We start from the raw sequence: 16,505 nt of genomic DNA, 5'->3' as shown, positions 1-16,505 counted from the left end.
TGAAATAAATTACCAAAATAACAAACTGATGTGATTGTATTGTGTTATTTTGACAAAAAATATGCAGAATTTTGCAGAGTTGTAAAATATTGTGCACAGAATTTTTAATTTTTTTGGCACAGAACTCCCCTAGGAGCAATAAAGACAGTTCTCCCATCTCTTTCTTCAAACCTGAAAGAAAGCAAGCCCAGGCACAAATAAAGCTCAGAGAGATAGAAAGAGGCACTTAATTTTTTTTACATCTGTGTTAGTGTATTGTATTATTTCAAGTCATAACTTTGAGACATAGGTGAACTAAGTGCTGTGGAAAATTGCCAGTACTGTTATGCTGGGTCTCACGCTTTCCCTTCTTTGGGGAAGGTTCAGGGCACCAGAGCTTGCCTCTGAACCGGTATTTTAACTACCCCACTAGTGTCCTTGAGGAGGGGAGTGGAGAGGGAGGGACCTAGGCCCACCCTCTTCTCCAGGTCCCAACCCAGGGGCCCTGAGGTTTGTGGCAAACCACTTGAACTAGCGATTCCTTCCCCTGGGCTACTTCCCTCTCCTGCCCTTCAGCTTGTGAAGGGGCTTCTTGCCTTCCTTTTACACAAGCCAGGTGCCCCTTACCTAGGGTTTCTTTTGGATTTCTCAGCCCACCGCAGCACTCCTCCAAACTTTCCTTTTGTCTCTCTTCAAAACTGTTCTCTTCTCCAACTCCTTCAAACTGCTCTCTGCTCCAACCAAACCTTCCTGCTCCAACTCCCACACTGTCTGGCTGAAGCAGGGGGTTTTTATCACAAGACTGACTGCTGGTGCTCTAATTGGCTTCAGGTGCTCTAGTTAATCTATAGCAAACCTTCCTCCCCTTGCAGGGAATAAGGCTCCCTGCTATCACTCTCCTGCTGCCCTCTGGCCATGCTGTATCACAGTGCTCAGTCATATTTTGGCTTCTGAAAGTCAGAATATTCCTCACTGTTGCAGGATGAAATGGGCCTTTTTAAGACAGAATGGCTCCAGCTCACCTGTACCTCATTAACAACCTTGAGGGGGCCTGATGGAGGACAGGCATCCCCTATAAGTACAGCGAGAAGATAGAGAAGTGAGGAGGTAGTTCAGGAAGCTATGGCAAAGACTACAGACTGGGGAAAGACTCCAGCTAGGTAAAGCTGGGACCCAGATCTGGGAAGGATGGCTGGGTGACTCCCTAATGAAGGAGAAAGAGACACTGAATGTCCAGCTCCAGGAACGAGGGCTGGGGATTCCCTATCTAAGGGAGAGAGAGACATTGAACTGGGGATGGGGCTTGATGATCCAATGTGTACCCATTGGACAGAATAAATTGGATCCTCAGAAAGAGGGGTTTCAATTATCTTTGGACTGGAGGTGTGGCTATTGTTTAAAAAATTCCTGACATGGGGAAACGGGCAGAGTAACCTCTGGCCATGATGGAGCACTCAGAAGGTGGCCGGCCCTTTTACATTCACAGTAAATGTCTTTGTTTTGGTTGATCTTTACTCTTAGTAAAACAGGAGTCTGAGAAGATCGATAACCCATAAATTAAGTAATAATATAATTATCCCTCCATTTTCCAAGGCAATAATCCAAACTGAGTGCATAATAATGAGAAGCAGATTACCTCATTGTGAATCTGATTACTGCCTCAAAACAACAATGGGCTAATGGCATTATTGTTAATATAATTAGAGATCAACCATAACCAAATCCAAATTACTTGGATTTAAGAGGTGATAGTGGTTGAGAGGTTCATATTCAAATGCTTTGATCTGGATCTGAACTTGACCATAACATTTTGGTTCTGGGTCACATCCAAATTAGGAAGAGGGTTACTTCAAGGATTCCCAGTTCAGATGAATCTGATGTCTTACAAGAGCAGCTCATTAAATTTTGGCACCATCAAATCCAAGCCTGAACTTGAGCCATAATTTTGATTAGTCCTTGAACGTGAATTTCAGCCTAAACCTAACCTGGATCTAGAGTCCAATACTGTCTTTTTCGTACATGTCTTATACTGGCCCTAATCCAACAAAGCTATTAAGCACATGCATAATTTTAAGGGACTAGTCCCATGCTTAAGGTTAGGTACATGTTTAAGTGCAATGCTGGATTGGGGTCATTAATATAAATTTAATTAATGCAAAATAAAGGTTCTATGGCTCAGGCTGCCTCTGCCTCTTACAGAGAGGATACTTAAAAGTTGGCTAAACATTAGCACACTTGGCAGCCTTTGATTGCCTGTGTGGGAGAGTTTGTGAGAGGGAGAAAGTGAGTGAGTGGGAGAGGTGTGCTTAGTGTTTAAATAGTTTGAGGACATTACAGAACCATGACTCTGCTTGATTTATTCTTTCCTGAGGATACTGGAACTAAAATATGATGAGTGTAGATCAATAGTAAGTGACAGTGAAAAATATATTTCCCTTGACAAAATATGAAGCAATCTATCATGTATTTCATCCCAAATTTGAAGAGGTGAATTAAACAGCAAGCTAATGATTTTGAAAAATAAAGAATTGAGGGCCAGCTTCCCTGCTGCTAGAGAATTTAGCCAAGTCTTAACAAACTTCCTACTGATTCTGTTCCACAAGGCTCTGTTACACTTTGGTAAAGTCTTAGATACACTGCTCTTTACCTCCACAACAGAAATCTCCTTAATAAAAAAACTAAAGGCAGAGGGCAAAATTCTAACCCCGCTGAAGTCAATGGTATTACAGTAGAACCTCAGAGTTACGAACACCTCAGGAATAGTGGTAGGTCGTAACTCTGAAATGTTTGTAACTCTAAACAAAACATGATGGTGATTATTTAAAAAGTTTACAACTGAACATGGACTTAATACAGCTTTGAAACTTTACTATGCAGGAGAAAATGATGCTTTCCCTTTATTTTTTAGTAGTTTACATTTAACACAGTACTGTGCTGTGTTTGCTTTTATTTTATTTTATTTTTTTGGTCTCTGCTGCTGCCTGATTGTATACTTCCACTTCCAAATGAGGTGTATGGTTGACTGGGCAGGTTAGAACCTCAGAGTTACACACACCAGAGTTACATTATATTCCCTTTGGCTTAATTGAGGCAGGATTGCACCCCAAATTCCTCTTTTGCTCATATATTTCTGCTCCTCTAGCTAGTTGGTACATGCAAGAGAATGGTGACACTCTCCTCTTTTCAAGACAGAATCACTGTCTAGTTGAAGAATGTTACAAGCTAGAAAATTCTACAATGTTTCAGTAACTGATCTGATTACATGAAATAAAATTCAGGATAGATAATAAGCCACAAATGTATATTTAGCCTTCAGGACAACTTTTCTTTTTTTCTTTGCTCTAAGAATACAAGAACATTCATAATATTCCACTACAATGAAACCTGTTCTTATAGCTTACCTCCAAGCAACAGTCACTGATCTTAGGGCATGTATACACTGCAGTTAGACACCCAATGTTTGGCCTGTGCCAGCTGAATTGGGCTAATAGGACTCAGGTTAAGGGGCTGTTTAACTGCAGTGTAGACTTCTGGGCTTGAGCTAGAGCCCAAGGTAGGAGGGAGAGGGTCCCAGAGCTCAGGCTGCCCAGAAGTCATCTGGAAGGGTTAGCCCCAGGTTTTTCTTTGCAGTGTAGACATAACACTAGTGGCTACAACATTTCTTCCGAATATTCAATTCCACTGTGGAAAGCATGATCTGTAGAAACGTGTTTCCAGCCACATGCTGACCCTGCCAACTACTGCAATCGTGTGGTACAATTGCCACCTGAGAAAGCAGCCTGAAGCAAAGACGCTTCATACAAGTAGAAAACTGATCAGCAGGTTGCTAGACAAAAGAGTATATAAATCCTCCAAATGCAAAGTGCGAAGTGAAAGCTGGATAAAAGTCCTGTGTGAAAATGTCACACATAAGAGTAGCAGGAATAGAAAGAGAATAATTTTCTGGAGGCAGCAGGGTCTATCAGGGATCACTCAGCTTCTTTCTGCTCTTAGAGGAAGTTGCTATGGACCACTCTGCTTCTTGCACCCTGCAGGAGCTAACCAAGCATCTGCTCTTCCCACCACAGCTCCAAGAGACAGCACAGCTCACTCTATTGGCCTTGACTCCCAGAGACTCATACTAGTAAATAAGCCTCAAACCACAAAGAAAGTTTAAAAGATATTGGATGGGGCAAGGATGCCCTGGGGCCCTCACTTCATACGCTTGTTACAATACCTTTTTAATCAGTAAGAGTTTGATTTTTGATGCAGACACAGTTATAGTTGACAGAAGAACAAAACATTGAAGAAATCGGTGGCAAGCATGAAGCTTCACAGCTGTCCATCTGGTGCATGGTCACGACCACTTGGAACTTAATGATAATGGAAGGGAGAATTCAGAACCTTGTAAAGTCTTATATTTGGCAGAAATGGCTAAGGCTGATTTTGAAATCTGAATCCCATCTGCTGATTTTTAATAAGAATTCTCCAAGATTTCTTTCTTTCGAATCAGCCACATTGAGAAAGCAAAATTCGAATACAAGTTTCTGAACTGAAGTGAGGAAAAAGTCTGGACCCAGATGGCGTCCTAGTAGAATTTGTAAAGTTGTTTAACACTAAATGAATTCCTTTTATGCTGAAGTTTCATGCAGAGGCATTGGAGAAGTAAATTGCATATGTCCTACACAGAAGCTAGAATTTCAATTCTTCTCTAACAAGGGTAAAATCCATAGAATCTTAAATCTTAACAATCTACTTCTTTATTCAATAATGACTTTAAATTATAGCTTAAAGTAGTGGTGAAGAAACTAGAAGTATTACTTCCAAATTTAATGCATGGAAATCAATCTCAGGAGGTTAATGCAAAGGAATCAATATACATGGATTTTTTTCATCTTTTACTATGTAGCTAAAGGTTAAATGAACAAGGCATGCACTGTGTGACAGTTTCATTTCATGCAGGAAAAGTATTTGATCATACTGAATTGGGGGGAAATGAGGCATTTGTTCCCCCATCCTCCAGCTCGTGATTGGAACTAGAAATTTGGCCCAGCTGTTCTTCTGTCATGACAGAGGGGAAGACAAGCAAAATTCAAGAGGTGTTGCAACCCTATACGACAGGTCACAACACCACTTACTCACATTTGGCCCAGCTGTCCCTCACCACCTCCTGCTCATGACCCAGGGGTGACTAGGTTAAATCTGAAAGGCATTGAGACCCCAGGGGCCAGATTGCAATGCCACTCATTCACATTTGGCCTGGCCTTTCCTCCATCCAAGGGAACTAGGCGAACCACAGTTGAGGTCACTTTAATTCTGAATGAAACTGTCCACCCAGAGCTTTAATGCAGTTTAATTAATCAGCTTTAATTTCACACCTTTAATTAATTCAGACTAATTTTCCTGAGTGTCCCCATGTAGACAAGCCATAAGACCTCAAAATAGGGTTTATGTAAGTAAGTAGCGTCTGGACAGTGCCTCTGCTCAAGGGCAATTTTTATGCTCCATGAAAAGGATTCCTTTAAAATGGAAATGTGAGAAGTTTTAATATTTAGGAGTGTAGTAACTGACAACATTCATGACCTGGTTCCTGAAAAAAGTGGGCAAAATAATTCATTCATTGTTAGAAAAAGTTGTGGAGGTAGAGTAAATTATCCCCTCACTCCAACTGGTGGAGTTTAGGACCCACAGCCAGTATAAGCTGGCATGGCACATTCAACGGAGCTATAGTGATTTACATCAACTGAGTGCTTCGCCCAACAATCTTAAAACCAACATGGCAGCAAAGTGTTTGCACATTTGTCACCTTTTGCCAATTATTATTCCAGAACTTTTTTTTTAAATGGTCAGATAAGATGATAATTCACTTTTATGGGGGGAAAAAGTCCAGTGATTTACTATCCAGCATTAATATTAACAGATGATGAGTTGGCCAGTTATTATTGGACAGTCTCATCATCTTACCTGGGGTTGGGAAAATAATGTCAATTTTATTTTTCATAGCTCAACTGTTGTTAAAAAAAAGCCATATGACTGAGCAATGTTTTGTTTAGTTTGCCATTTAAAGAACTTAGTAGCATTACCAGTGACCCAGCTGTGGGAACAAGTGTTTGGACTTGGAAGAGATTTGTGAAACATGGAAGGTTTGTTCAGCTGAATTCTCCACTTGGGTCATGAAACTGCATCACTGGATTTCTGGGTTTTCTTAAAATCTCCATTTATAAAAAAAATTTTCTGGAAGAGTGTATTGTGAACTATATTGGAATTTTTAACAGTAGAATGCCAATTACTATGATAAAAGATAGATATCTTGCTCATAAAAGTTTGTTTTTACCAGTACTTGCTTCTAAGACATTACTTGACTGCTAATTTGGAAATCAGCTCAAAGAACAAGAATTAAACATTTAGACAATAAGATATTATCTATTTTCTTTAAAATGTAGAGATAAATGGAAGAATAACTTTGTTTTTAATTACTTTTAGTGGGACTGGAATTCATTTGCAAAGGAGAGAAAAGCCATTATTAATACAAAGCATAACATTCTGCACAAAATGTATTACCTGGAAAACTACTCATAGTTTTTCATTCTAGAAGAGAAATATTTTATAGTAATGTAAGAGTGTTACATTTTACTAGTGAAAATGGAAGTAGGACATTTTCTTCATATGAAGCCGAATGAACCTCTCCATCAATGTGTCCAAAACGGAGGAAAAGGAGGTGGAATTGGTGTGCTTTATGCAGTAGGGGTAGCAGTTGGGGAAGCAAGGAGTAAGGTTTTCAGATATGGTATCTACAGGTGGGCTCCTAGGTCCACAGTTAGACGGCTGAGTTAGAAGCCTAATCTCCAAAAAGGCCACTCCCACTAAAGTCAAGATGAGCTGCTAGGTGCTCAGCACCTTTGAAAATCAGACATTTTTTTTAGGCATCTAAATATGTACTTGGGAGTCCAAAATTAGGCATCCATTGTTTAAATGATCAATAGCTACAAGGCATACTCCCATCAAACCTGCAGAAACCTAGAGAGTACTACTCTTAGATAGAGTCTCCATGGGTCAGGAAGGGTGTGTCAAGGCAGGGAAGGAATAAAGGTGAAGAGCACAGGCTATACGTAGCACGTTCCTCATCTACAACTAAGTACAGCTGAGCTTAACCCAGGTCTGTGCAGCATGAACTGAAATTAATGCTAGACAGGCGATTATTATTAAGTATTGCAGTTTGTATTACAGTACCATGTGGAAGTCCCAATTAAGATCTATGTCCAGCACAGTGGAATTCATAGACACACATACTGAGAAAGAGTCCCTGCCTGGAGAGTTTACAACTGAAGTTGGCAAGAACAATAATAAGGGATATTATACCTGTTTTTCAGATGGGAAAACTGGGGAGCAGAGAAATTAAATGTTGTCCAAGGTCAAACATGAACTCTGTGTCAGAGCTGGCAATGATGTCTTGTGGCCAAGAGTCCCAGACTCTAGCCATAACAGGATTTCTCCTCTCTGCATGACATCATCCTTGGCTAACAAATCATTGGCAGCAGGACTCAGGAGTTCATCAAGTTGACAAGGAAAGAAAGCAGGTCACACGCTGGGGCGCACACACTTTGACTGGAGTTACTAAGCTGCTAAATGGGAAAGCTGAAAAATCTCCAATGCTCAGAAACACTGCACTTCCAACTCTGCCTGTTGCATGTAGACAATTGGAGAACCTGGAGAACCTCTTAACTTAATGGGTGAATTTTTAATTTCTACGAGATAAATGAACCTGAAGCCCTGCCAAGTTCAGCAAGTACGGCCCACTTTTGGGTCAATACTGGCGTCTGAAGGGCCTCTTTGGTGAGTGGTAATATTCATCACCAAAAGACTTTTCAACACTAGGGCATTCATCATAATGCACCCTGACAGCAGCCAGTGTAGACTCTGAACTGATTTTATGTAGTTGTCTGTTTTTAGATCTCCATTAAGACAGAAGAATGAGAATTGGCAGACAAATGATCACTCCAGTGCAGCATTCTGTCTCTGACAATTGCAAGTACCAGATGTTTCAGAGAGATGGAACCCCCCCTCTAAAAAGATACCACATCAATAGAGGAAGGTGCTTCTATGTATTGCAAAGTGGTGAGACTTTATTGCAAATTAATCAGTTCACAATATCATTAGAGAATCTACATTTTGGTACTGGAACAGCATAAAGCAAAACGTAAGCCTCTTTTTTGGTTACTTGAATAAGTATATTAACTTTATTTTAATTTTAAAAGTTGGTTAAGAATCCCCCCTCCTTGATTAGGAGGTTGCATGCCGTGTTTTAGCTCAGAGGATATTTTTACAGTGGCATATGTCATCCTTTGACACAACAGTTAATATTAGATAAATGGCAACTCAGGGCTTACTATTTATGAGAAGCTACTGCAGACTCATATGAATCTTTCAAATATGAAACTTAAAAAGGCTCGTGGTGAACTGCACTTCACATCTGCAACCAGTGCATGACAGGATAATCAAAACATTTAAAGCCTTTACTCTCAGTGGCTGATGATATCTCTAATTACTAACACACAGAGATAGGTAAAAAGTCCTTGAGAAGCAATCAAAGTGTTTGATGACATGAACCGGCTGCTGCTACTAGTTGGAATACAGAGAGAACCATGATAATACAAAAATCTTCAATTTGCTTTGGTTTTTGTTTACTTTTTTTCCTTTTAAATCCGACTACATAAAACTCAGTTCTTTCAGACAGGGATTCTGCACTGCACCAATATCATGGATGGATTAGCTGCTGTTGCACATAAGAAAGAGTATCTCCTGCAGATTATGTAAGAGTTGAAGATGATTTGGTTTGTACAAAAAATTTGCAGAAGACAGGGACAGAAAAGGCACTTCACAGATCTACATTACAAAGTGAAAATTCAGTAGCAAGGCTATACTGGAGAAGATCATCAGCTGGTATAAAATATTATAGCTCTGCTGACTTCAGTGGAGTTATGACAATTTACACCAGCTGGTGATCATTGTGCTTGGGATCCTTGTCAATGTAGAAATACAGACCTCCAGAGCTGCCATCGATTTATTGGGCCAACTTATGGATTCAGTGTATATCATTATTTATGTGAACTTCCCTCCAGTGTAGCTAAATTATGAGATGCAATGGTAAAAGTCTCAGATAAACTGCATGTATGATCAGAAAGGTGACTAAGTAAAAAAGGCATCTCCTTATTTGACAGATCTTCTCTCTATCTGTATTCTTATTCCTATCTTCTTGTTCGCCAGCTTTTATTCCTATTAGCACTTGCTAAGCTCATACAGGTGTGAGAAAGATCTAGCGTCTCTGTCTTGCACATCATCAACAGAATTATTACATTTCAACTGTAGTCTTTGTCTGGAGGTGTGTAATTCAATGGAATTACTGTGCAGGCAAAAAGAACCCAGCTTGACTTTCAGATACCAGGATTTGCAGAGCTGATGGAAAGGCCATCCTTTTAATTAGAAACCACTGAACTGACAAATCTAGCGTGTAGAATAATCATTACATAAGAATGGCCCTACTGGGTCAGACCAAAGGTCCATCTAGCCCAGTATCCTGTCTTCCAACAATGGCCCTTGCCAGGTGCCCCAGAGAGTATGAACGGAACAGGTAATCATCATACTAAATCATCCCCTGTTGCTCATTCCCAGCTTCTGGTAAACAGAGGCTGAGATAAACTATCACATGAGATAAACTTGCAATGGCTTTTACATAGAATATCCCGCCAGCAAAAGACAGCTGCAGTCACATTATGATGTATTACATCTCCATAATCAATAAGAACAGTTGGACACCCTGTTCCTTATTATATGCACGTAGATTAATACAAACATTTAACTTCAGACAGTACATTGGAGGATATCAAGCTATGGTTACTTCCAGCTCATAACCTAGTAACTGGTTCTAAAACACTAATTGGCTGTCTGTTTATATATATTTGCCCTCTACTGGATGGCATGTCAGACCTGTACATGTCACCTTCCAGTGGCTGCCCACAACAGAGGAAAGAAGCCCTTACACTATTTCACAAGTGAGCATGTTGCATGGTTATAAATCAGCTTAGTATGCAATTAATCTAAAATCCCCTATCTAGTTAATGCTTGATACAGAATTCTTTTCCCTTCTCCATTACAGTATGTAAAACACAAGAATTTATGTTCTGGCTGGCAGGTTTGGGGTTCTACAATACCGCCAAACAGAGCTAGTTAGTATTGGGGCTGGTAAACTAAGCCTCAGTCAATAATGCAACAGCTATTGGCTCTGCAACAGATACTGTTAAGTCGCTATGGCAGAGGTTCTCAAACTTTGTTCTGTGGGTCACTACCTGAAGTTCCATGGAGAGACAACAGATCTCTGAGCCTGGAGAAGGAACAATTAGGTGAACTAGAGAAGGGATGGAGGAGATTTTCAAGCAAAAGTTGGCTCTTGCTGGTCCCGTGGTCATCTGGGAGGGATTTTTCTGAGCCTAGTGATTTGGGTAGTTTGGCAGGTTCTGAGGCTGGATAGACTTAATCCTACCCATGATGCAAAAATCCTGTCTCCCAGTTTTTCACTTTGAAAATCTAGTCAACATGCAGGAAAAAGATAGGAGAGTATATGAAGCATAAAGATTTCTCTGTGTAATGAACTTTTAGGACCTAGCTTCAATAACGTATGATGACTAGTAATGGGAAAGTGTTTTGAGATTTGCCTTTGATATGCATCCAAAAGTTTGAATTTTAGAGGTCTGATTGGTAAGCTCTGAAGAACAAGTTCCTTCGTGAAATAGCCAATATGTCCTGCTCTCAGTGTGTGTCTGGAAATATTTTTTGGCAATATTTCAGTATTTCCATTTCTGGCTGAAACTAGAAAGTTCAAGATTGTGGAAAGTGAGCTAAAGACTTAAGAATAAAACCCATATTAAGGGCATGGATGCAGGTTCAGATAGGTGGTTCTTTTATTTAAGTTGGTTCACTCCATACCCAGTGCTGAAATGAGTATCAGGAAAATAAAACTATTTTCCCAATTGACTTGATCTTGAACATAGCAAGAGCATGTTGTAAACATAGTGGACAAAGCTCACTGTAACAATCAATTAAATGGATAATCTGATATATTAGATGATCTTACCAGTAAAGTCGATGAGTTACTTGGATGCTCTGCAGAGAGCGACATAGCAGAAGTTTCACAAGAGGGCTTTCAAGACTCCACTCAAACTTGATCACCTTAACAGACATAGAAACTACATTCACTTACATGCTGCTTCTGTTGCATTCTCTTTAAAACAAAATGGCCTGACAAAGGTTTTACTGATTTATGAATTTATTTAAGATGTGATAACCCAAAAGAAGCAGAACATTCCTAAAAATGCAGTGGGCATAAAGAAGTGAGGACTTTAGCATGAACTTTTTTTTTTGTGAGGACAGTACACTCTAAGTTCACTCTGATCCTGTGATATGTGCTCGGAGACACAACAGTTTCTCTGAAAATTAAAAATAGATTCAAATTCCTAAATGATTCTATATATATATATATATATTTATTTTAAAAAAATTATTTGCAATACTGTAGCACCTACAGACCTAAACTGAGATTAAAACTCCATTGTGCTAGGTCAGAGGTGGGCAAACTTTTTGGCCCGAGGGCCACCTCAGGGTTCCGCAACTGAATGAAGGGCTGGGTAGGGAAGGCTGCGCCTCCCTAAACAGCCTGGCCCCCACCTCCTATCCACCCCCTCCCATTTCTTGCCCCCTGACTGTCCCTCTCAGAACTCTCAACCCAGCCAACACCCCGTGCTTCTTGTCCCCTGACAGTCCTGTCCCACGACCCCCACCCCCTACCCAACCCCCTGCTCCCTGTCCTGACTGCTCTGATCCTATCCACACCCCCCACCCTCGACAGCCACTCTGAGACTCCCAGCCCTTATCCATCTGCCCTCTGCTCCTCATCCCCTGACCACTCCCTCCTGGGACCCCCCATCCCTAACTGCCCCCCAGTATCCCACCCCATTATTCAATCCCCCTGCTCCCTGACTGCCCTCCCAACCCTTATCCACATCGCCTCCCCTTGATAGGCCCCCCGGGACTCCCACTCCCAACCCTCTCTGTTCCCCATCCCCTGACTGCCCCCCCAGAACCTCCACCCCATCCAACCACCCCCTCCTCCCTGACTGCCCCCCAGAACCCCCCACTCCCTTACCCAACCCCTCCGCTCCCTTACCAGCAGCAGGGGCTCACAGCCACGACACCTGACCAGAGCCAGCTGCTCTCCCCATGCTGCCCAGTGGGAGCAGTAGGCCAGAGAGCGGCCCACACAGGGGAGAGGGGACAGCGGGGAAGGGGCCAGGGACAAGGCTCCCTGGCTGAGAGCTCACGGGCTGGGCAGGATGGTTCCACAGGCTGCTGTAGTTTGCCCACATCTGTGCTAGGTACTGTTCAGATACATTGTAAGAGACGTTCTCTGACCCAAAGAGCATAAAGTCTACATAGACAAGACAGAAAAAGGGTGCAAATGGAAAGACTTGCCAACAAAGACTTTCTCTGAAGCACAGGATATGGGTGACCTGTGAGGACTATAAAGGTATCTCTCATTTAAACATTTTCCTGCCATTACAAGGACCTAAGCCACTGGTGCATCTCTGTCCCTCCTATTCTTTGCCTGTGGCACATAATAATTTAGTCTCTTGTGGACTGTACTACTTTAGTCTAACTTAAATTGTTGGCTTTAGTGTGCGGGTGCTGTTGGTGGCCTGTGCTATACAGGAGGTCAGACTAGACATTCCGGTGGTCTCTTCTGGCCTTAAATTCTATGATTATGACCCTTTCATAATCTATAGTTCAGTCCTCTAGTAACTTAATTATTACAGGTTTCAGAGTAGCAGCAATGTTAGTCTGTATCCGCGAAAAGAACAGGCGTACTTGTGGCACCTTAGAGACTAACAAATTTATTTGAGCATAAGCTTTCGTGGGCTACAGCCCACTTCATCAGATGCATAGAAAAAAAAACTATCTTGATTATCACTACAAAAGTTTTTTCTCTTAATTAATTAGCTTCTTAGAGTTGGTAGGGCAACTCCCAGCTATTCATGTTCTCTGTATGTGTATATATATCTCCTCACTATATGCTCCATTCTATGCATCCAGTGAAGTGGGCTGTAGCCCATGAAAGCTTATGCTCCAATAAATTTGTTAGTCTCTATGGTGCCACAAGTACTCCTGTTCTTTTTAATTATTACATGCCATTGAAAGCTCCTTTCTGGGTTTCCCTCATCACTGCTCTCCCACAAGCACACACCCCAACATAATCTGAAGGGTTCTGACCCCATAGGAGCTGTAGGAGAGGCATTTATAAAAGATTGCATGGAGGAAGGACAATGTTTTGGGGACAGTCATCTCTTCTTGGACCCCAAGAAAATATCTACTGAGCCATGGTTGCAAACCCTTGAGAAAACAGTTGGGACATTCTGTCCTACAGCATATAAAGTGTTTTGGGATCATTTATGAAGAAAGACAGTGTATATAATGAAAGATTATTTAGCCTGCAAATTGCTCTCTTCAGTCCACATTGATGGCATCTTTTCCCCATCCTTACACCAATTGTATTTGGCTATTTTGCATTGATATCTAAAAATAAATAACTTATTGTGATGTCAAACACTACTTTTCTTGCAGAGAAGCCATGCCAATGCCAGCCATTGATTTGATGGTGTCTGCTAGTGGTCATAACTCTTTTCTTTTCTTTTTTTTCCCCTCAGATGCTACATTTTTTCCCTCCAGTGGAGAGGCCTCTTTTCAGGACACAAAAATCCAGTCAGCAATGCCAAGAAGCAAACCACATTCTCTTGAGTAGAGCATGATCTATAGTTCACCCCTGGAGTTAACTTAATCATTGCACCAGCTGATCTGACTTTCTTGCTTATTCTTCCACTAATGTATCGATCAAACTGAAAGAATTAAAAGTATTTAATGAAGTCATTGATCTGGCTAGAGAACTTCCTTGGCTATCCATTTTTTCGTTACCTGAACCAGCTGTGGAAGGTATTCTAATAATTCATCATTTGACAGATTTTCCATTTGTTGGACTGCAGTTCTGCGAATGTCTTGATCTGGAAAACTAGTGCAAAACAAATAGAGATCATTAGGCATTATCGAGCTGCTTCTGATACATTACAATTCTCATGACTCTCAGCAATAAAAAATGCTAAAGAAATGGGAGAGGAAGAGCAATCTGCTTTACAGTAATAAGTGCCAAACACACATGACTGATAACTTAAATTGCATAGATTTTTACTATAACTTACAATGAAAAAAACATTACACTGATCTCCACGTACCTCTTTTCAGTTAAGCTATAATTAACAGTCAGTCCTGTAGTTATATATTAGTGTATGAAGCAAATTCTGAGCTTTCTGCAGCTCTTTTTCATAACAGGCTGAAACTCAGAATTTCCATTGCATGGGGAATTGCAACATTTCAAAATTTGTTTTTGTTCTGAATCAGTATTAAGAGACAAACTTTTGACATTTCAATTGGAATATTTTTGAGAAAATAACTGTTGATTCATTTTGATTTTGATATTTTATTATATATTATAATTTATGTATAATACAATATAGAATGTGGAAACAGTAATTTCAAAATGAAAAATCAATATTTTTTTTTTCAATTTTTTTTTTCCCAAAATGAAATTTCATGGAAATTAACACGTTCCCTTGGAAGGTTTAGATTTTGATGAAACATCATTTTCCAATTGAAAAATGTTCCACTGGAAAATTTTTAACCAGGTCTATTAAGGACAAACTTCATGGCTCAAGAGTAGAGCTGGTCAGAAAGTCTTTATCAAAAAATGTTCTGGTGAAATACGACTTTTTGATCAAAACCAACAATTTTAGCAGAAAAGTTTCCAGTTTTTCATTAATAAACCAGAAATTGAAAAAAAAAATCTGTAAAAGAATTCAGTTTACACTTTCAAAAACTGAAAAATTCTTACAGGGAATTAAAAAAAATCTCTTGAAATATCCTGCAAAAAGTAATTGTAATATTTGATAAGCTTTACTCAGCAAATTAGTAATGGGCTATGCAGCTTTTCACCGCCAGAGAATTTGCTCAACTCTGTCCAAAGTCATTAGCATCATTACCATCATGTGTTCAGGGGACACATTGAAATGAGTTGATAGGTTCAATCCAATCCCTTCAGGTCAAGCATCTACATCACAGAAAACAATTAAACCCTACTACTTCTAAACAGACATTATCACTGGGAGTTTTGGTGTGCAACTTGCACTGGATTTCAGTCCTACTTCAGAGCCTAACTCCCTCAGGTTCCTTTGAAAGATCTCAGCAACAGTCTTGTCTATTTGGCACTCTAGATATGGATGACAAGGGCTGACAGGGCCTGGAGACTGAGCTGTCATCTAATCCAAAGGGGATTCCTTTCAGGTCAGGCCAGGTGCACATTGGCAGAGGCAGTGTGGAAGCTGGTATTGCTGATGCCTATGCTATGTCTGTTCTGTAGATCAACAGAGGACTTCACTCTTCCAGGTTGTCAATCGGGGCATTCAATGCACTTGAAAATAAATGAAAACTAAAACATGAAAGACAATAACAAAACAGAAACAACGGTCACTGGGAGAGTAATAAAAAAGTTTCCACAATTGAGAGACACTGAAGAACTTGCATAGCTGTTTTTGTGCAGAAGTGTCTGGGTACCCTGGAATTCTAGAGAGGTACTTTTAAGTTTAAAAAATAATAAACCAGAAAACCCTACACACTTTGATAATCAAATTGCTGTGTGTGTTCAAATAATTAAAAAAAAATGGAATGACTATATTTTGGACCTGGTAGAAAGCCCTGGCTTTTGCACTGCATTCATACCCATCTGTATCACATCCCTTCCAAACTCTTTTTAATGATGCCATTGTGTTTGGCTTTTTAATATTTTGTTTATCTTTACGGTGCATATTTGATGATGTTTTAATATTGTCTGTAATTGTTTATGTAGTGCTCAGAGTGCCTTGTTGAGGAGGGAAGGGGTGTTTTATAAATAAATGATCATTTTAGTCCCAAATTGGTCTATTTTACAAGAGTTAAATTATTTTTTAATGTCAGGCAACATATAATGAATTTGAAGCTGCTACTTTAATTTTTACATAGTTATTTGGGGAAAAAATTATTTGAATGAAGATCACAAATCCCCTCATCATCCTATCATCAAACTACAAAAGGGTTGTGAGCCAAACTTGCACAGATAGTATGGGAATCAGTACCTCCCTTTCCCCTCCTGGTTCAACAGGTTACTGGAGAGTGAAACATGTTCTATACAGGCATCAAGTCAAGCAGAAAATGTTATTACTCAGTTACCACTTGTCTTTGGGAACAGTCAATGCTCGAAGATGTGAAATGTTATGACGACAAAGTTCTGGTTTCTCCCCAGCCAGACGAAGAATGAGAAACCTTATTGAACAGTTTCAGAAAAATCCAACTGCTAATGGTTTGATTCCTTAAAACTAATTTGCTAAGAGCTGCAGTGTGAAAAGTGTCTATGTTTCTAA

The 16,505-nt window shown here is 40.1% G+C and overlaps 1 protein-coding gene across 4 annotated transcripts in view; it reads right to left on the bottom strand.

The window, feature by feature from the left end:
- The window catches only part of PIK3C2G (phosphatidylinositol-4-phosphate 3-kinase catalytic subunit type 2 gamma), a 307,432-nt gene that overhangs the window by 180,702 nt on the left and 110,225 nt on the right, over positions 1–16,505 (bottom strand). For all 4 annotated transcript variants that reach the window (XR_007776329.1, XM_050967900.1, XM_050967911.1 and 1 more), the window contains 2 exons: positions 13,975–14,068; positions 11,087–11,181 (listed from right to left, as the gene is read on the bottom strand). Coding sequence is in view for 3 of the 4 variants with exons in the window: in XM_050967900.1 (XP_050823857.1) it covers positions 11,087–11,181; positions 13,975–14,068 (189 nt within the window). In the remaining variant the exon portion in view is untranslated. The remainder of the gene's footprint in view (positions 1–11,086; positions 11,182–13,974; positions 14,069–16,505) is intronic.

The sequence above is a fragment of the Gopherus flavomarginatus genome, chromosome 1 (assembly GCF_025201925.1).
Source record: "Gopherus flavomarginatus isolate rGopFla2 chromosome 1, rGopFla2.mat.asm, whole genome shotgun sequence".
In the NCBI taxonomy this organism is placed as follows: domain Eukaryota; kingdom Metazoa; phylum Chordata; order Testudines; family Testudinidae; genus Gopherus; species Gopherus flavomarginatus.
The sequence above is the reverse complement of the archived record's forward strand: the minus strand, read 5'-3'. Positions and strand labels throughout refer to the sequence as shown.